Raw genomic sequence first — 22,018 nt, 5'->3', positions numbered from 1 at the left:
TTTGTTGTAACTTGGGAAGGTAAATATGCCAATAATAATCATACACACTGGTTCTATTTCACTTCTTTTATCATCATTAGTCAATTCATTAACATTTAACTAACTGATTAATTGCTTGATTAATCATTTGATCAATCAATCAGCTAAGTTTTTTAAAGTTTTTTTTTTTGTCATCATTTGCAACCTTATCGATGACATGCCCCCCAGGTCTGCTTAAGTTCTTTCTGCTTGTCTCTTACTTTAACACTGAATTAATGGAGTTGGTACACAACCTGAAGTTGATGCATTCTTTCATGAAGAAAAGCTGTCAAATGGCTATTTTGATCTTGCTAGCTTGGCTAGAACTTAGAATATTTCACTTTTGTATTTGGTTTGCAAGATTCTTGGTGCAAACTCCTGTGTTGAAACAGATTTCTGTTTCAGAGACATGCAGACAGACCAGAAGCAGTCCTGGAGTAGAAAGGACATGTCATTGATGAGGTTGCAATTGGAGATGAAAGGACTGTGTCGAACCTAAATGACTGATTGTCTCAACAATTAATCAAACAATTAGTTAATTGGCTAAATGATTAACAACTTGACAAATAATAAAAGAATTGGAACAGAACCAGTGCATATGTTTATTATTGGCATCATGACCCTCCTGAGATACAGCAAAATCTGTTTCAACACGAGTTCACATCAAGACTAATGCAAACCAAATACCAAAACAAAATATTCTTAACCTCTAGCCAAGTTAGCAACATACTAAAAATTACAGCATTCTGCAGTCTCAAGATCAGAATAACCACCTGATAGCTTTTTCACTTCATAAAAGAATGTATCAACCCCAGGATATACCAACTCCATCAGTTCCATGGTAAAGTGACAGACAAGCAAAAGTAGTGAGCATGTCTAGTTTTCATTGTCTTGAGTAAATGTCTCTCTCTCTCTCTCTCTCTCTTTGTGCATGTGTGCACACGGGCACATGTATTGCAAACTTTAAAGAGAAAACAAATTACCAACATTGAACCAACCCTAGATCTAGGAGATGCAAACAGGAAAATCTTGTGGTTCAACCAATGCAGCTAAGCCATTTTTCATTGTAACAGACAACTACTTCCCACCAACACAGAAATTAGTAGAAGTTAGTTACAGTCACATACTTAATACAGGTCACAAAATGCTGCCACAAAGGATATGTAACTGTAGATCCTCTAAATAATACATATCTCTAGAAGGGTGTTATATACAGACCCAACATTTTCAATGTTGATGAAACACTAAAAACTTATACTAGTTTAACAGGAAATATGTTCAAAAATAGATTTGTACAGCACACAACTTGATTCAGAAATAAAGTACAATTCAACATCATTAAATTTGTATGGAGCTTACAGGACTTCAGGGTAAGTAACATACTTAATAACTGGAACATTATAAACAAAGCTAATAAGTACAATACACAAGGTAGCAGATACAGCCTTTGCACCACAGAGAAGTTAAATATAGTGATATTAGCAGTGAACATAATAAAAGAGAAAAAAACATTATTGCCTTGCCCACACACAAAATACCACAAGCTGAAAGTCTTCAACCTGTTGCAAAAAACTCCAAATTCATCTTGGCTGAACCCTTCTGCCTCATCCATACATCCTTATTCCCCTCTCCTATCCTATCTCATAAGCATTCCAAAATCTTACAATCCTACAGAATTACATTATACACCATGACATGCCACACTCACTCCAAATCATGACACTACATAATCACATCACCCTACTAACACACACCATCACCATCATTGCATACACCAAACATATATAGCATCCAACACCCACCCACCATTCAGATCACTAAAATACACCAATTTATTACCAGTATTTACTCATACACCATCCCTTGTCATACATTCATTGGGCTAGCCACTCCAAAAAGTACTACTGATTGAACACTATTCACTCCAATTACACCATTTGGACTACACTTAAGCAGAAATGAGAACAAAATTAAAACATCATGCACACTCTCCCTGCAATGACAGAACCTCACTAATGCCTTCACCACACACTCCATATGTAAGACAACTGTAAGCCATATATGGACTCCCCTACACATCCTGCTACATAAAATATTGGATGAACCTAGGCATTTGATACTAAACTACCTAGACTGGTACTGGTTCAATAATACAATCTTTTGGTTTTTAAGAAATTTGAATTAAAATCATCCATCAAAGTGTCATTTCAATTAATGTTCCAAACTTGGATTGGGTGTATGTTATTGTACTGCAGGCAAGGGTGCAGTAGAACTGAACAGTCTTCTCTCTTCTGTAGTAGTTCTTATTCATCAATAAACAAACTAGTGAATGTGACTTTTACATACACAAGCTATTCATTTATATTTATCACACATGTGATAAACTGATAGTTTTATAAATATTTAGAGATAAACCAAAAAGTGATATCTATTGCAACTGAATTTATAATAGCAGCAGCAACAGAAGAAGAAATTGAGTTGGATATGTTGGATACATAACTAAAATTAAATGCTTCTGCAATAAGGAAGCAGCAGAGGCATTATCATATATATTGGTTGATTTCTACATGCAAAGCAAAGGTAATTGAAGTCATATGTGCAAGAATTATAAATGATATATATTGGGTGAGAAGGTGCAGTGAGTTAAATGTAGATAAATCAAGGTGCACATAAGAAGTGGTGGGGCTCATATCTAATGATTATGTGTCTCAGCCAATGTACAGAGAGCTGAAAGGAGACACATGGTATTATCAATTGGATAAATACTAATTCATCATCATCATTGTAATTTTAATGTCCACCTTTTCATGCTAACACAGGTCAGATGGAATTTGATGAGGCTGATTTTCTATGGTCAGATGCCCATCTTGTCACTAAACTCCACCTGTTTCCAGTAATGTCATATTTCCTCCATGGCTGGACATATTTTCACAGAAGATTATGTGATGCTTACATGACATTGACACTTATTTACAACTATCATATAATGTCAAGGAAGCACAAATACACATACTCATATATGGAGGGCTTCTTTAAGTTTCATTTTACCAAGTCCACTTACAAGGCCTTGCTCTGTCTGAGGTTATAGTAGAATACACTTGCCTAAGGCTACACAGTGGGACTGAACCTAGAACCATATGATAGGGAAACAAACTTCTTACCACACAGCCATGCCTGTACCTAATCATAATATGAAAAAAATCAAACATCAAAATAGAAGTGGCATTGAAAAATGTATTGATGACAATGGTAATGATGATTATACAACATTAATTTCTAAACAGGCCTCAATAGAAATCATGTGTTAAATAGCAAACCGACAATACTCTAAAATTCCTTTAAAAAATTCAACAGATCTCAATTAGAACCAAGTTCAATGTGCATCACTCCAACAATTCCATTTTGGATTAAACTCACAGCATGTTGAAACACATACACCCCTCACATAAAATTTCTATAGTAGATTAAGATTAATAAGAGAAGTGTTGATAATAAGAGAAGTCAGGATTCTCACTGCTCTACATTTTGATTGACTTAGCTTCATTTGCTGTAAACACTCAACATTTTATGCAGCTATTTCTTGATCTAGCTATTGAAACTACAAGCAGAACTGACTAGAATTTCTAGTCATCCACAGCAGTATATCACAGTATCTACAAATAGCTTTAGTCACTGCCAAGTCTGCCAAAATGCCATAACACTCAATATAATATTGAATTCTGACAAATCAAATGCATTTTGTATGAGAGAAGAGTGGGGAGAGAGAAAGAGAGAGAGCGAACAGTATAGGTTATTGATAATACATACAAGGTTCTTTCAAGAAAATGATATTTAAAAGAAAGCTAGTCACATGCGCGTGCCTGCGTGTGTGTGTGTGTGTGGCTCAAGGAAAGCATTTGAGCTCATTGTGCTGCTCTACAGGGATAATGATTAAAACAAAACATGTTTTTCAACTCTCAACAAAATTTTAAAGTAAAGTTTGTTGATCAAAATGAAAAATTGAGGCCCACAGCTGGTTAAGTTGACAAAGTGTGAATCTAACGATGAAACGTTTCAAAGGTCATGTCACATTTCTGATGTTATATTAATTACATTGACAGCCAAAATAGTTAATTCTCAAATGTCAAAGTACATTAAGTAAAAATTATTAAGTAACCTAATCTGTAGAACTGATTTCACCTGTTCTAAGGGTGTTGCTCAAGGAGGAATATATTTTCTGTTAGGTTTAATCACTTTAGGAATACTACAAGATCATTAGATTGTGATAACCACTTTCATAAGTTATCAGACGTAGAAATTGAAGCAGTCTAACAGAAATTAAAGCTTTCAGGAATAATTTAAGATGTTTTAGGATTAATTAAAGAAGATAACAAAACACTGCCTGATATACAGACTAGATATTTACAGCTTTGCTCCTCATGTCACATCCTGTCATTATTAAAAGATACACTGGATAATATGGTCTTGCATCTTCATGTTCTGTTCTCGTGCTTGCTTTCATAGCCTCTTTATGCACACACATGCAATGAAAAGAATACACACACACACACACACGAATGCACACAATTATGATCCTGGGTTCCCTGCCTGTCTCATTTGCTTTCTCTATATTGCGCTGTCAGGTACACCAATCTAGATATGTACAGGGTGCGTAAGGTATCTGAGGACATACCTTTTTTGGGGTCATTGCTGCATTTTTTGCTAACTCTGTATAATCCTTGTTTCAGAAAATTATAATGACACATCCTCAGCTTCCTCAAAAAATAAAGAGGCATGCTGTTATTGTTATAAAGGCTGAACATAGCAATTTAGAAATATCTCAAATTTTAAAAGTTGCCAGATCTTTTGTCTACAAAGTTTGTAAGGGGTTAGAGACTGATATAGAAATGTATCACCAGTATCAAAGCATAAAAAGCATTCTAAATGCTCTGAAATCATCAGAACACCTGGATTTATCCAGCAAGTTCAACAGACCATTGATTACAATACCAGAAAATTTATGAGGCCAATTGCCATGTGTCAGAAGGAACAGTCAGAAATGTTGTCCACAAAGACATCAGATATGAGTCTTATATGATGAGGAAAGGTCAATATGTCAGAAAAAGCAACAGAAAATCACTACATCAGATCTAAAAGGCTCTTAAACAAACTGAAAAATCCAGCAGAAGATTTGATTTGGTTTTTCACAAACAAGAAAAACTTCAACCAAGATCAAAAAGTTAACAGAAGAAATGACAGATGGTTATGTGCAGACCCTTCTGAAGTTCCAAGTGTTATGCATACAAAATTTCCTACAATTGTCATGGTTTTAGGGGTTATCAGCAATGAAGGGCATGTGATGCTTCCTTACTTCTTTCCACAAAGCCTTACAGTTGACTCTGTCGCCTACATTGAGGTCCTGGAAATAATTGTTAAGCCCTGGATAGACTGTATGCAATGGAAGGCCATATGTGTTTCAGTAAGACTCTGCACTATCACACATGGCTCTATTAACACAGGAATGGATGGCTGAAAATTTTCATGGTCACATAACCCTTAACATTTGGCCTCCTAATTCCCTAGATCTCAATCCATTGGAACATTGTTGAGAGAGAGAGGTCAATGAACATGCCCATAACAGCAAAGATTCTTTGAAAGCTGCCATAGTCAGAGTAATGTCCAAAATGAACCAGGACCATGTGATTCGAGCATGTAGATAATTTAGATCTCATATAGAAGCAGTTGTTGAAGCTGAAGGTGGCTTTATTGAATAACATTATAGAAAAGAAGGTTTATTTTTATCCTCATAGCATTTTTTTGATAAATAAAGTTATTATCTGGTATTATATATGTATTTTTTTTATAAACATAAATCTATCCTCAAATATCTTACACATCCTGTGCACACATGCCAAACATTATTCAGCTGCTTTCCACCATTTCTGTACTAACACTTGTCACTTTCTCTCCTCTGATCCTAACAACCATCCCTCATTCTTATTACTTCACCCTACCACACACACATCTACTATCAACCACTTCTCCAGCCTTCTCACTATTCATAACTTTTATTCCTATTTGTAACAACTCACTCCCACTCCACATTCTAGCAACCTGTATGACATGGAACATTATCACATTAGGTATGTCCTCATTCAATCCTAAACTCTTACCATCACACCTCTTTACTGTTAAACAACTCCCACTCTTATCATGACACATCTTCATATTATCTCCTATTACCTAACAATACTCCTGTCTCTATCACTCACCTACTGACATCTGTCATTCTCTCTTTCTCCCCTATTGTCTGACCTCCAGTACTCCTACTTATATTACTCCATCTCCCTCCTATCCCACTTTTCCATTACCCTTTCTTCTATTATCCTCCTGGTCATATTTCTTCTATACAATCACTTTACCAACAACCTTCATATAGCTGCATTGCACTCTTACTTTTGTCTCCCCTTCTCAATACTCTCTCTAATGTTATTTTTTACTCTAACTCTCTTTCCCCCTTCCACAGCTACATAGGAAAGAAAGGTATGATGATGAAGACAGGACTCCCTTCAGTCTTACAAGGGACAATACAACCCTCTAGTGAATGAATGCACAGAAACAATACAGGGTAGAGAAGACTATTTTGCCTTCCTGAGGACAAGCAATCTCTTCAGTGCTAACATTATCATCATAGTAATATGTACCCTTCACACTAAAGCCATAGAAGCCACACCAAAAATGTAACATGCAAACAAATCCTGGTCACTGATCTATCTCAGGGAAGTGACTCGATGTAAGAACTAACTAAATTCATGATGACCTGTCCAACCCATTTCAGCTTGAAAAAGTAAACATAAAAGCTGATATCTAAATTTTCAAAACAATCTCAACCAAAATTTGTTTGAAAGGAGATAGAAATGAATAAGAACTAGAATGTAAAGAAGAGTTAAAAATTTTACTTTCTAATATTTCAAGCAACCTAGCAATGTCATTATGACAAGCTGTAATTTGCAGAGGCTATAAATATGTGATATTTTCCTCCCATGTACAATAGTTGTAAAGTAATACAGGGTGTGGCGAAAAAAAAAAAAACTCCCACATTTTACAGGTTGAAAACACATTTCAATAACAAATACAGAATGTGAACCAGTTTAAACCATGCCGGTAACTGGTGGTGTGGAGATGGTAAAACATCAATTCCATGAAGACACCAGCGTCACCTGCCAACATCACTAGCACTACATAAAAGGTTGTATAAAATAAGTGTTTCTGAAACATCATCTATTTGTTTACTATTTATTGGCACAAGCTGTTATAGAAAACCACAAGTTTGGATCTGTTGAGTTCTTGAAAAATGTTAATTTTGTTTCTAGGCATAACTTTTATTGTGTACAGGCTTCAGAGGATAAAAACAGAAGAGGAAGACAAAGTCCATCACCAACGAACCCAACACAATACAGAAAAATTAATGAAAAAAAGAAAGAAAAAAAAAAAAAGCAGCAAATTATTTTCCTTATGGATCATTTCTGTCTCTTCCTCTCTTTCTCAATCTTCTAAATCTACCCCAACCTACCAATCAGCATATACCTAACAGTATCACTTTTCTTTTTAAAGTATATATTTAAGAGGAAAATGTTTTATGTAGCAGGAAATACAAGTTGTCTATACTAATTATATTGAGTTTCTGGTTCACATTTAAGTATTTAACTTTTCCAGTACAAAAATTAGGTCATGATCAGAGTTAAGTTGCACTTCCTAACAACAACAATTAGTCAACATTAAAGAAGTAATCTAAACCTAATGAACAACTGAAGTTAACGGATGTCATTACAGTTGATATATCAGAAAAAGTGAAAACACATAAATCCCAAACCTGGCTGAGGTTACAGTTTTCTAATTTTTCTGCAATCTATGAATAAGGAGATCAGATCTCTCTATCATCTAATCTATCCACAGGTTTATTATACTGCAGCTGTCTCCTTTTCCTGTCCTATTATCTATCACCTTCTCCTTTTAACCTCCACTACCACCTCCAATAACTAGCATAAAACCCACCTTCTCCTCTACTATAACCCCACAAAGTTGAAGTGGGTGGGGCCTTTTTTTTCCTTTGTCTAGTAAACTGGTGAGCTCATTAGAGCTGGTGTCACAAAAAAAAAACTCAGGATACTGTAAAGTAGTTGGTATTAGATAAGGCATCTAGCAGTAGAATCAATACCAAAGCACACATTGAAGCTTCACATAGTCCTCTGGCTTGCTGGATCCTGTCAAACCATCCAACCCATACAGGCATGGAAAATGCACATGTGATGATAATGGTGATGATGAATATCTTCTTGAAGTGATTAAGTAAATTAAGAACATCAATGCAAAGATTCAAAATGCTCATGTGTGAAAACTATTATTTGAGTGTGAATGAAATTCATTTGTCATTCATATCTCTTGTAACCCTCTGAAATAATTAACAACTTGATAAAAGCTTTAACAGGTATGTATAACTGGCCGTCCATTATTCCAAATTGGAATAAGCAGTATAAGCAAAAGAAGCTAGTTTGACACCTCAATATTTGTTTTATTGCAAAGACAGCAATGAAATTACAGAAAATTATCATCATTTTATTATCCACTTTTCCATGCTTGCATGAATCAGTAAGACTTTGGGGCAGATTTCTACAGCTGAATGCCCTGCCTATTGCCAACTCACACCTATTTCCAAGCAAAGTAATATTTCCCCATGACTGGACATGAATGATATCACTTATAAGACAGTGTCACTCATTTAAAACTACCACAGAATGACAAAACAATAAGACATACATAGACTCACACCGACACACACACATATATATATATATATGATGGATTCCTTTCTGTTTCTATCTGACAAATCCAGTCATAAGGCTTTGGTCAGCCTGAACTGTAGTCAAAGACACTTGATCAAGGTGCCGCACAATGGCACTAAACTAAAACTACATGGTTGCAAAGCAAAGTTGTTAACCACACAACTATGTGCAGGCACAGTTATGTGGTTAAAATGCTGCAATGAATTTACTACATAAAAAGCATTTAAGAAAATATATATTTCTGATACACTGAATTATCTGTTTATTTGAGTTTGATTAAGAGTAAAATGCAGAATACGAGATGGTTGTTTTTTAATTTGGGGCAGGAGGAGAAAGGGTGGATGTCTACAGACACCTAAAACAACTTGTAATCAGTATAGCATTTTATAATTTTTATTTAAAAATTCAAAGGCAATAAATATACCACAGCAAGAGGAAAAGAAAAGTAAATTGTGACAACTCTACCAAACAATCAAAAATGCTATAGGTTATCTATAGAAAAACAACTTCAAATTTATAACTAATATATAAGATTTTTTTCTTAAATATTTCTAGTTTGCCACAAGTTTTATTGTTGATTTTTTAATCATCATCATTTCAGCATCCATTTTTCCATGCTTGCAAGAGTCAGGTGGAATTTATTGAGGTACATAATTTTTAACAGTTGGATGCCCTTCCTGCCACCAACATGTTTTCATGGAAGACACCATGAAAAGGACACCAGTTGCATGGTGACAAAACTCATAAATATCCCGCAAAGGAAAGAAAAAAAGTAACATACATCTATGTATATCTATTTATATAACACACACACACACACACATAGACAAAAGACAGGCTTTTTCATTTAAAAATTTCACAATAGATCCAATACAATATCATTGAAAAGAATAAAATAGCACCTAGAAACACCAGAAACTACATTAATAAGAGTTCAACTGGTGATCATATATATTTTACCAGCCTGACCCACACCTACTTCCACCAAAGGTAGCGTATATCAACAGAAATAAGGTATCAAAAGGGTTAAAGTGATCTAAATTTTAAAAAAAACTTTCATCAAAATTTTGTTTTAATTTATGCACTAGATATCATCATAACAATGAAAATATTGATATTGCTAAATTCTCCATTATTTTCAAAATCAATTGAAACAAGGCAGTGTATTTCATTGAAAATCTGGTAATGAAAGGGTTAAATGGATAGAAAATAAATCTGTGAAGGATTCTTAACCCTTTAATATTCAAACCAGATATATCAAGCCTAAATATTCTAACTCTTTTATATTCAAACTGTCAGAAACTGGCCTCTTACATCTACCATACAATGTCATTCTAAAAATATATAATCACATCATTGAAATCTCAAAGCTATGAGATAATGCATGATTAATTCAAAGCAATGTGAATAAATAAGCATTACATTTGGCAGAGTAATACGAGTGCTAAAGGGTTAAAGCAAGAAGCAGCTGCAGCAAGTGGGGAGGAGGAAGAAATAATAATATGGTTGACAACAAATCCAATATATTCCTTTCTGGCAGCAGTGCTTGTTTATTGACTCAGACACTAATACTGATAGTGATGAAGAAGCAATTCTAGATAAAGAATGAAGCAGAAAATTTTTAAAAGAAGTTTTTCTCCATATTTCTTTCAATAGAAATAGGACCCAGTTAGTCTGTTAAGTTGTAACCAACAAATATTTCATTTTGCTCACCATTGTAACCATCTGTCACTCTCCTCTCATATTTTTATGAAATTACCCCCTTCCCTACCATTGTCTGTATTCTCTGTTATACTCACCTGGTACCTTGAGTCCACCCTTATATAATGCAGGGTAGCTTTGTAGCAAGATACCTGTGCTTATCCCTATCATACTTTAGCCTTTCAAAACTTGGCATAAAGCCACCTCCACCTCTCTTAAATACACACATACTCGATGAGGTTTTGTTTTGTTTTTTTTTCTTAGTTACTAGACAACCTCATTAGTGTTGGCACCATAAAAAAAAAGTACCCAGTACATGCTGTAAAGTGGTTGGCATTAGGAAGGGCATTCGGTTGTAGGAATCATGCCAAAACTAACATTGGAGCTCAATGCAGTTCTGCAGCTCATCTGATCCTGTCAAATCATGTAAACCATGCCAGTATGGAAAACAGATGTTAAATGATAATGATGATGGTGGTGGTGATGATGATGATGATGAAAGTTTTACAGATACTTACACTGGAAATTTAATTATTACACAAAATATGAACCAAGAGAAAAAAAAACAGCATATGTACATGTTTATTATTAACCACTTCCCAACCATGTGATTTTAGGACCACTGTGTGATAAGTGTAAGTGTCTCTTACCATAGCCCTGGCTAACCAAAGCATTGTGAGTGGATCTGGTAGACAGAAACTGTAAGAAGCCTGATGTACATATGTGAGTCTCTATGATTTGAGTATGCTGGTTGTATATAAATATCACCATCATGCAAATGGTGTCATTTGTTTGCAATCTTTTGTAAAATCATGTCCAGCCATTATACTGATCGTGTTCTAAAGATTGGGAGATAATGTTACTTTACTTGAAAACAGGTGAGGGTTGGTGACACAAAGCGCATCCAGCTGCAGAAAATTTGCCTCAGCAAAATTCATTTAACCCATGCAAGCATTGTAAAGTGGATGTTAAAACAATAATGATGATGCTGATGACACGCCTGGATAATGTTCAGGCATTTCAAAAAATATATAATGATGAACATCGGAAGGATACTTATGGCTACAAATTACTGGAGCAAAGACAAGCCCTTCAGTTAATTGCACTTCTTTTTTAAAGGATAATGACCTAAATGCCATTCTTTCAACTGTCAGTATTTTCATATACCAACAATAAACCAGTATGCTAGGGGGAAAACAGTGACCCATTATTCAAAATAAGAACCCCACCTCAACATTGTACAAATGATATTTGAGTCATACTGTAAAGCCAAAGAAACAATGGAATATATTTCTAACAAACAAATCCACAAAATGGTGTATAAAATTTGAGAAGGTGAGAGGTGGGGAATAGTTACTGTTGGTGCTTTCATATGATAAAAGTAAATAAACAGAACACCTAAATGTTTTTCCATATCACTGAATTTGAATTTATCCATAGCCAAGCATAGCTATAGGTGTGAGCATAGCTCTGTGGATATAGAATTGGTTACTAATTCTCACTGCACAGCATTCTTGGCAAGTGTCTTTTACTCTCACTTCAGGTCAACCAATTCTTTGTGAAGGAAAGCTTACCATGTACATGTGTATGTGTGCACATCTGTGTGCATATGTGCGAATGCTTACATTACTTTTTTTGCATGAGCTAAAAAATAGTGATGTAAAATAAAAGGTCCTCTGTTTAAAAACAAAGGTTAGTGACAGGGAAGATATCCAGCTTAAAAAATACTACAATAGCATGTATTCTTCCAACCCATGCTAGCATAGGAAAATACAGACAAAACAAATCCAGAGTAAACTTGAGTAAAATTTAAGTAACTCAGTATACTAATAAACAAGAAATTTATGCTTGTTTTACAAAACTAATGAATATTCACCACTAATTTAATCTCTAAATGTATTTGGATTAGAAAATAACAAAAAGGTAAGGGTACCATAAAGTACACACCAAGTAAGGATAAGGTGAATTAACACTCATTTTAGGTAGTCAGATCTGTCCAGAGAAAGGAAGTTAGATCAAGTACCAACTAAAACATATGATTACTTAGCAAATGTCAGATAATCTGTTTATTGTTTGTGAGCCGTTTACAGTCTCACCAGAACATCTGTGGTTATTATATCCTCAAACAAATCTAGCTGCCACTCAGCCATTGCAATGCTATCTTAAGTGTTATTCATAACACTGTCCATAGCTTAATTTCTTTCAAGGCCACTTTCCAATCATGAAAAGTGGAGAATGAATCGTAAACCCTAAAATACAAAGGATTCTTCCATGCACTGCACAACTAACACAGTACACGTATTACAGATTGATCTGTGATATAAGAGCAACTACCTACAAGGCAAAACCTATCATTATGGCAACATCACAATCATTAGTATTACTGTTCATTATTTTATCAGCCACAGCTATCAAGGTGACTACATAAAAGTCTTGTCAGAGTCAGGTCAAAACCTCATTTGGAAGAAAATTGATAGGTTTCTTCCCATACAGTATTTGTAGAGTACAGCTGTAAAAAGTTTGGGCTTTAAAATTCTTTGTCATTTTGTGAGAAATTTCCTAATCAAAACAAGTATACAACCATATTCATCATTACCACCACTGCCGACATCGTTTAACGTTTGCTTTTCATGCTGGCATGGGTTGAATGGCTTGAATGAGCATAGCAAGCCAGGAGGCTGCACCGAGCTTGAATCTGATCTGGCAAGGTTTCTACAGCTGGGTGCCCTTCCTAACACGAACCACTCTGAGAGTGTATTGGGTGCTTTTTACATGCCACCAGTATGGGGGCCAGTCAATGACGCACAAATCGTGCTTTTTACGTGCCACCTGTATGGGCGCCAGTCAGGTAACACTGACATCAGCCATGACAATGGTTTCACTTGACTCAACAGGTTTTCTCAAGCACAGCATATTGCTTGACAATTGAAGGGTACTTTTAAACTGGCTGGTTATGCGACACTGGTATCGGTCACAGCTACGATCTCATTTGGCTTGCTGGGTCTTCTCAAGCACACCATATCTCCAAAGGTCTCAGTAACTTGTTATTGCCTCTGTGAGGCCCAACGTTTAATGGTTGTGCTTCACCACCTCATCCAAGGTCTTCCTCCACTGTTAGGGTGTGACACTTTTTCATGCAGTGCAGTCATCTCACTTGCACACCACATCTAATGCTTCTTATGTCCAACTTTTCTCTCAGGATGCTAACACACTGTCATGTATACATACTGACATTACACATCCAGCAGAGCACACTAGCTTCATTTCCTTGAAGCCTATGCATTTCCTCAGCAGTCACAGCCCATGTTTCATTATTGCCTGGAGGACTATAATGAATAAGATGGGGGGGGGGGGGCTGATCAATGATCCTTGGTGAACCCCTACTTCTACCTGGAATTCTTTACTATACTTGTTGCCAACCCTCACCTTATTGACAGCATCCCTGTACATGGCTTGTACAGTTCTCACCAACTACTCATCTCTCCCTAGTTTCTGCATTGACCACCAGATAAGGGACTGGGGGATCACGTCAAAAGCTTTCTACATGTCAGCGAAAGCCAAGTACAGAGGCTAGAAATTTCTCCTACAGCTGTCTTACCAGAAATATAGCATCAGTGGTGCTTCGCACAAACACAAACTGCATCTTGTCTAAACTAACTCTTTCCCTAATTAGTTGTGCTTTGACCCCCTCTGTGACTTTCATCATCTGATCCAACAACCTGATACCTCTGTAGTTTATTCCTATCTAATGTGTCACCTTTACCTTTGTAACAGTTGACAATGGTATTGCTACACCAGTCATCGGGAATGACACCTTCATGTATCACCTGGCTGACTATACGGGTGACTAGACTATAGCCTACACCACCAGAAATTTTAAGCATCCCTGCAGTGATTTCTGATGGGCCGGGGACTTTCCCTGTCTTAATACCCTTAATTGCACTATCTACCAAAGTACGGTCAATTCGAATAGCTGGTACCTCTGTTGGGTTGACATCTGGCAGGCTCTCTTTCTCCTATTCTCTTCATTTAATAACCTTTCATAGTGGTGTCTCCTAGCCTGTCTCTTTGCAACGTCATTGAATGCAAGTGAGCCATCATTTATATGGACACATTTCTCTCTTATAACATCATGATCCTCTCTCACACACTGTCTTGCAATAAAGAACATTTCAAGTGTCTGGTCCTCACAACGCAGAACATTGGCAAATGTTTTCTTATGTGCTACCACTTTGGCTAACTAAGCCTGTCTCCTAGCTTCCCTTCTGGTGATCTGATACTGGTCCCTGCTACCACCACACTTCTAGTCCTTTCATGCCTGTTTCTTTTGCCTAATGGCCCTGTCAACTACATTGTTTCACCACCACATTACATTAAGCCAGAGGGGACTTTGCACCAGCCACAGATCTGGTCAGTAGCCCCTAACAAGTTGTCCCATAGGGACCTCCAGTTGCCCTCCACGTTATGTGATGCTATATCCTCCTCTTTTTCATCAAAAGCTTCAATGTCTCTAAATCTCTGTCCATTCAGAGGATTTTTAAGCTTCCAGACCCTTCTTTTCCATGCTGGTCGTCTTCTGGGCAACCATTTAGCCTGGATCCTGAAGACGCTAACTACTAACCTATGTTCTTCACCTGGCAAAGTTTTGGCATTTATAAGTAGCTTGCTTTCCCGTTTCCTGACAAGAATGTAGTCAATCTGACTAGTGTGCCCACCAGACTGGTAGGTGAACAGGTGACTGGCAGGTTTCCTGAAGTTAGTATTACAGATCATAAGATCATTTTCATCACAGAACTCCAGCAGCCTGATTCCCTCCTCATTGTAGAAACCAAATCCATAGCAACCATGTGCACCATGGAAGCTCCCTGGATGTTGTCCAACATGCCAGTTCAAGTCGCCAGTCACAAAGAGAAAGTTCCAGTCATTCATTGATGAGGTAGTCTGCAAGAGGGTGTCATAAAATTGATCTTTCTGTTCATCAGGTAGTCCTGGCTGAGGGGCATAAGTCAAAATAATGGTTGCTAATCCATGTTGCAGCACAAGTCTAAGCTTAAGTATTCTATTACAGACTCTAATTACCTCAATTATCTTATCAACCCATTTCTCCACAAGGAGTATACCTATGCCTCCAACCCCATCAGAAAATCTTATATACCTACATTCTTTGCCTGTGAGGAACCTAGCAGAACTTCCTTTCCACCTTACTTCTTGGATGCAACACAAATCTACATTCCAATTAGAAATTATTGAAGATAGCTAGGAGATAACTGAAGCACTAAGAGAATTTGATGCTTCAGAGAAATTTGTGAGAGTGGAAAAAATTTGGTGCTCCAAAAAGAGAAAGATATCAAATAAATAAACTTCATACAATGTGATAAGAAACTCCCAAGAGAGTTCAAGAGCACGTCTTCAGAGAAGAAACCCGCCGTAGGCAAGTGTTTCGGCCTTTAACTTCTTACACTCAAAAGAGAACCAAGCTGCATCAAGGTCATGACTCTTGGATGCTTTTCATCTGACACCTTTTTAGCCAAGTGGGTATCAGAGACCTGTGCATTTAAATTGTTTGGAGATTTCATCAAGTTGGAACTCCTCTCCACTGACTCAGCTTTCAAACTTATCATAAAATAAAAAATAACGTTGGTTATCATGGTAGAGATAAAAAAGTCAATGCTACCACAACGACTCACTCAGAGTTACTTCCCTTAGTGTTAAAATACTAAAATATTGCCTTCAAACGGTATGGAGGTCATTTCAGTTCCTCCTTGACCAGATCCTGCTGAAGCACCTCTCCACTGTCTATGATATTGCCTTTAGAGTTTTGCTCCTATTCTCCCCAGAGACTGAGAGTTGTTTTATTAGATCGTAAGCAAATTCATCCATGAAACCTCCGGCCCCAACTTCTATGGCAAGAACTTTGACCTGGCCAAATTTGTGTATCTTTTGGTCTTGAGTAGTCATCATAGTTACAGAGGCAGAAGTTTTCATGTCTACACGAGATAATTATTGTATTGGAATTATTATTGTAATTCACTCCAGCTTTCCTAATTCATTTCAGAGATCATAATATGTGGAAACAAAGTCTGTTGACAGGTCAGCTTTGTAAAGTGACTGAGTGGGTACTTGGGAATCATCAAGATGGAAAATATGTAACCCAAGGAGCAATTAAAAAGCTGAAAATGAACAAAGTTCATGAGACACTTTGGCAAAAAACTAAGATTGCATAAAGATACCAACTCATCTAGATGATAATATAGGAGTATTTCCCCAATAAGAAAGATGTCTATAGCTTATCATGCATTGGAAATATAGTCAAAATACTCTGTTTTAACTTCAGTTTTGTAATGCAGAAATAAAGCTTATGAATTCACCATATTTATAATTTTCATTTTAATATTCATAAACTCAAGCTACATTAAATTACTTAGAAATAAATATCCAATGCAGATATATAAAAGTTTTTTTTAAGAAATGTAGTTTTTAAAAAAATTGTTGATCATGTTTGAAGGAATGTAAATAAAAAAATAACCAAAATAAACAGTCATCACAGTTACAGAAACATATATGAGTTTTGATGCCTACATGAGCTAATTATTGGTATTATTACTGTAATTCACTCCTCCTTCCCTAATTCATTTCAGAGATCATAAGGTGTTCTGCTACTGACAAAGTACTTTGGCTTGCACTTTGCACATCAATTTCTCAAAAGTAATGTACATGGAATAGATGAACCCCAAAATTTAGCCTTAAAAAAAAAAAAAAAAAAAAAGAATCTGGTCTAAAACATTTTCTTGGACTCATTTGCCAATAGTTACAATCAAACAAGTCAACAAATAGATGTATATGAGTCTGCCTGATAATATTGATGGTGTGTGCTTTGAATGAGATTTGGCTTCTAATTCTAAAAGGTTTCAAAAGCTTCTTCAAATCAAGATATGGTTCATTTGCTGAAAAGTAAATCGAGATGGTGGCCAGGAGACCCATTTACTAAACAATGTTTTCCAAGAAACAAACCATAGTATCTAAGGAAAATGATAAAATTCTTAGAAAAATGAGTCATGGATAATGTATCATAGTCCTTTATACATTGGTGGTGCAAGAAAGTCACAACTTGAATGATGAAAAGATGGCAGAGGCAAATATCATGCTTTAGGAAAAGTTGATGACAATGTAGAAATTGCTAAAAACTAGGAGCTGTCTAAAAACACACACTGACAGCACTTCAATCAAAACAAAACACAACAGAGAAAAACCCAAATTTTCATTAACAGAGGAATTCAGGCAATAACAGAGGAATTCAAAACAGGTTGCCCCTGGGAGCTCCTCTATGCTGATGACCTGGCTCTCATAGCAGAATCACTACCGGAACTAGAAAAGAAATTTCAGGTGTGGAAGCAAGGGTTAGAATCAAAGGGCCTTAGAGTAAATGTAGCAAAGACCAAAGTTATAGTAAGTAGAAAGGCGAACTTAGCACACACCCCCTCGGGCAAGTGGCCCTGCTCGATCTGTAGGAAAGGTGTAGGTAGAAACTCCATAAGATGTACCCAGTGTAAGCTATGGACGCATAAGAGGTGCAGCAACATCAAAGGGAAATTAACTGATAAGATAGCTTTCATGTGCAGCAGATGCACAGGGACAATAGACACCACAAATACTCAGAAAACAGATTCCATCACACTCCAGGGGAAGAAAATAGAAGTAGTTGATAGTTTCTGCTACCTGGGTGACCAAGTTAGTAGTGGAGGTGGATGCTCAGAGAGTGTCACCACTAGAATACGAATAGCCTGGGCAAAGTTCAGAAGGCTCCTACCCCTACCGGCGACAAAGGGTCTCTCGCTCAGAGTGAAAGGTAGATTGTATGACGCATGTGTGCAAACTGCCATGCTTCACGGTAGTGAAACATGGGCTGTGACTGCAGAGGACATGCATAGACTTGAAAGGAATGAAGCTAGCATGATCCGCTGGATGTGTAATGTCAGTGTGCGCGCACGACAGAGGGTAAGCACCCTGAGAGAAATGCTGGACATAAGAAGCATCAGATGTGGTGTGCAAGAGCAACGCTTGTGATGGTATGGTCATGTACTGCGGATGGATGAGGAGAGATGTGTGAAGAAGTGCCACTCCAAAACAGTTGAAGGTATCAGGAGAGGTAGACCCAGGAAGACATGGGATGAGGTAGTCAAGCATGACCTCAGAGCATTGGGCCTCACTGAGGCAATGGCGAAGGACCGAGATCTCTGGAGATATGCTGTTACTGCAAAGACCCGGGCTGCTTCCTGCACCAGTTCTGCATAGCCCCTGCCCATTCAAAGTACCTTGGATTCCAGAACATCCCGCTGTGCTTGAGGAGACCTATTGTGTCAAGTACATGAACATCAAAATAAATATCAATGGAAATAGTAGTTGTGATACCTGTGCAGGTGGCACATAAAAAGCACCATCTGAACGTGGCCGTTGCCAGTGCCGCCTCGACTGGCTTCTGTGCCGGTGGCACATAAAAAGCACTATCCGAACGCGGCCGATGCCAGCACTGCCTCGACTGGCTTCTGTGCCAATGGCACATAAAAAGCACCATCTGAATGTGGCCGTTGCCAGTGCCGCCTCGACTGGCTTCTGTGCCGGTGGCACATAAAAAGCACTATCCGAACGTGGCCGATGCCAGCACTGCCTCGACTGGCTTCTGTGCCAGTGGCACATAAAAAGCACCATCCGAATGTGGCCAATGCCAGCGCCGCCTTGGCTGGCTTCCGTGCCGGTGGCACGTTAAAAGCACCAACCGATCGTGGCAGATGCCAGACTCCCCTGGCACCTGTGCAGGTGGCACGTAAAAAGCACCCACTACACTCACGGAGTGGTTGGCGTTAGGAAGGGCATCCAGCTGTAGAAACACTGCCAGATCAGACTGGAGCCTGGTGCAGCCCCTGGCTTCCCAGACCCCGGTCGAACCGTCCAACCCATGCTAGCGCGGAAAACGGACGCTAAACGATGATGATGATAATGATTCCTAGCTCAATCACAATCAACAGAAAAAAAAACACAATCCCAACAAAGACTTCCATACATACTACAGTCAATATGATACACCATTCTATAGCCACATAGCACTGTGCTTCACAAATAGGTAGAAGCATCACCTTGATCTATCTGGAAAAATAGATCTGTAAATTGCACATTATTGTTTAACTTACTACCTACATAACATAGGGCTGCTTATTCAGGAATAAACACAAATATGTTTATAGATATGTATGGCCCAAATCTAGAGACAAATTTTATACATGATGAAATGTTTTTCAAGTGGTTAAAACAAAAATGTTTTGAAAGGAGTGGAATATGTTAATATGTGGAATAATTTGATAATAATGCCTGCCCACATTGGCAATATATTCCTTACCTTTTCCCAAATGTGTATTTATGCTCATATAGCGAGCTGTTCCTGTTAAACTTTTATGGTCTCGATAGGGTATGTGTTTATGTGTTTCAGCATCAACGTATTCCTTTGCTAGACCAAAGTCTATAATATGTATGATATTTTGCTTCTTTGTTGACTGTCTTCCAATTAGAAAATTCTCTGGCTTAACATCTCTGTATATTAGATGTTTGGAATGAACATATTCTACACGATTAATCTGAAAGAGAAAGAGGTATAATAATTTATTAATATAAAATATACAATTAAAATCAACTTTAACAAAAAAGGATATTATACAGAATTTCTTTCTTTTCTCTTTTTCACTTTTTTCTTTCTTATTGATACAAATGTGTACAAAAATAAAAAGATGGCAGGATTCAGACAAAAATTAAAGTTTCCAAGAAAATGGCAAGTAATTTCTGAAGATAACTTTTAGAAAGTTATCACTGAAAAGAAGTGTTAGAAAAATAACAAATACTTGATGAAGGCATTAAATTAAGTGTAGTGCTATTTAAATAAGCGCAACAAATTTTTCAAAAATACTGAAGTATATCGAAGATCAGTATCATGTCTGACAGAGACACATTTCTAGATATTAAATTTGAAAGAATGTTACTTGAAATGATTGTATCCAAAAACATTTAAGCATTAATTTTTTTTTTTTAAATCAATAAAAGATCTGTGTGATATCTGTGATTCCATGTGTATGGACAGAAGACATATAGGTTAAGAATTACTGAGATAGGATTAGGATCACTAGACCTAACAAAATAAAAACATAAGTTAGCTAAGATGGATAAAAAGATGAGTTAAGCACCCATTTCTTTTTTCCTCATTTTATAGCAAAAGATTTCAAAAGTTAATGTAACCAAAGGGATCAAATGGCCTAATTCTAATGAATATATGTATAGAGCAAGAAAACTCAAATATAGGAGCCAGACTGTCAGCAAGGAATAACAAAATATCGAGGACTTGGAATTATAGTATGGTAGGAGCACTTTAGGTGATAGGTAGATTAAAGCTCATTTTAGTTGTAAACAATTTAAATGGCCCAAAATTCTGTAGAAATTGATAGGAAGACCATTTGCAAAAGATATACCCTTCTGTATATCTTAAAGAAGACCACTTTTCTAAGAAGATTGAGCCCCAAGCAGTTTGAGCAAGGTTGGGAATGAACTCACAGAACTGAATCCATGAAATGGGATCTTAATCCAATGGAATATATATATGAACATCTTGAAAGCAAGTTGGAAGCAAGATTGCTGAAAATTACATCAATTACAGAGTTGAAAAAAGCAGTGACCAAGGAGGTAAATAAACATGGATCAAGAAGTCTTCTGTCTTTTACTTGTGTCAGTTATTGAACGGCAGCCAAGCTGGGGGCACTACCTTGAAGGGTTTTGTGAAACTAACCAACCCTAGCACTTATCTAATTAAAATTTAATCAGGCAAAAGCTGTGATACTAAATAAAGGAGGGCATACACATACCAAGATATACAAGTTAAATTAACACTGTATCTTAATATCCCTGTATACAATTTACACAACTAAACTTTCTTATGTACATTTTTTGAAGGACTTCATGATATGAATGTCATCAGAGATAATTAACTTAGTGCAATTTATGATCTGCATAGGGATTCTTTGTAAATATCCAATCATTTAGAACTATTTTGAGCTGGATAGCTGAAAATATTTTCTTCAAAAACAATATGGGGGAGATTAGAGAGTTGGTCTGTGTAAAACTTAAGTAGCAGTCCATGCCATCACAAAATATATGATATCAAGAAACTCAGAATAAGGGGGAACAATACACACTGAAGAGACATATCTAGTCTAGCCAGCTCATACTAATATGGAAAAACTGATAATGCTAATCCACTTTTGATAGTGCGATCTCTTCCACATACATAAACACACATACATATATACATACTCACACACATTTTTTTTTTTTATTAAATACTATTCTTTTAAACAGACTCTTTAAAAACACTTCTCAGTATCTGATAAAAATAAAACTACTGTATATCACTTGAAACTAAACTGTTTTGATAATCACATCTT

At 36.7% G+C, this 22,018-nt stretch overlaps 1 protein-coding gene across 9 annotated transcripts in view; it reads right to left on the bottom strand.

Annotated features, from left to right (window-relative positions):
- LOC115229044 (casein kinase I) overlaps window positions 1-22,018 on the bottom strand; it is a 258,460-nt gene that overhangs the window by 82,010 nt on the left and 154,432 nt on the right. For all 9 annotated transcript variants that reach the window (XM_036500150.1, XM_029799495.2, XM_036500153.1 and 6 more), the window contains one exon: window positions 19,933-20,167. In XM_036500150.1, the coding sequence (XP_036356043.1) occupies window positions 19,933-20,167 (235 nt within the window). The remainder of the gene's footprint in view (window positions 1-19,932; window positions 20,168-22,018) is intronic.

The sequence above is a fragment of the Octopus sinensis genome, linkage group LG2 (genome assembly GCF_006345805.1).
Source record: "Octopus sinensis linkage group LG2, ASM634580v1, whole genome shotgun sequence".
Lineage (NCBI taxonomy): Eukaryota > Metazoa > Mollusca > Cephalopoda > Octopoda > Octopodidae > Octopus > Octopus sinensis.
The sequence above is the reverse complement of the archived record's forward strand: the minus strand, read 5'-3'. Positions and strand labels throughout refer to the sequence as shown.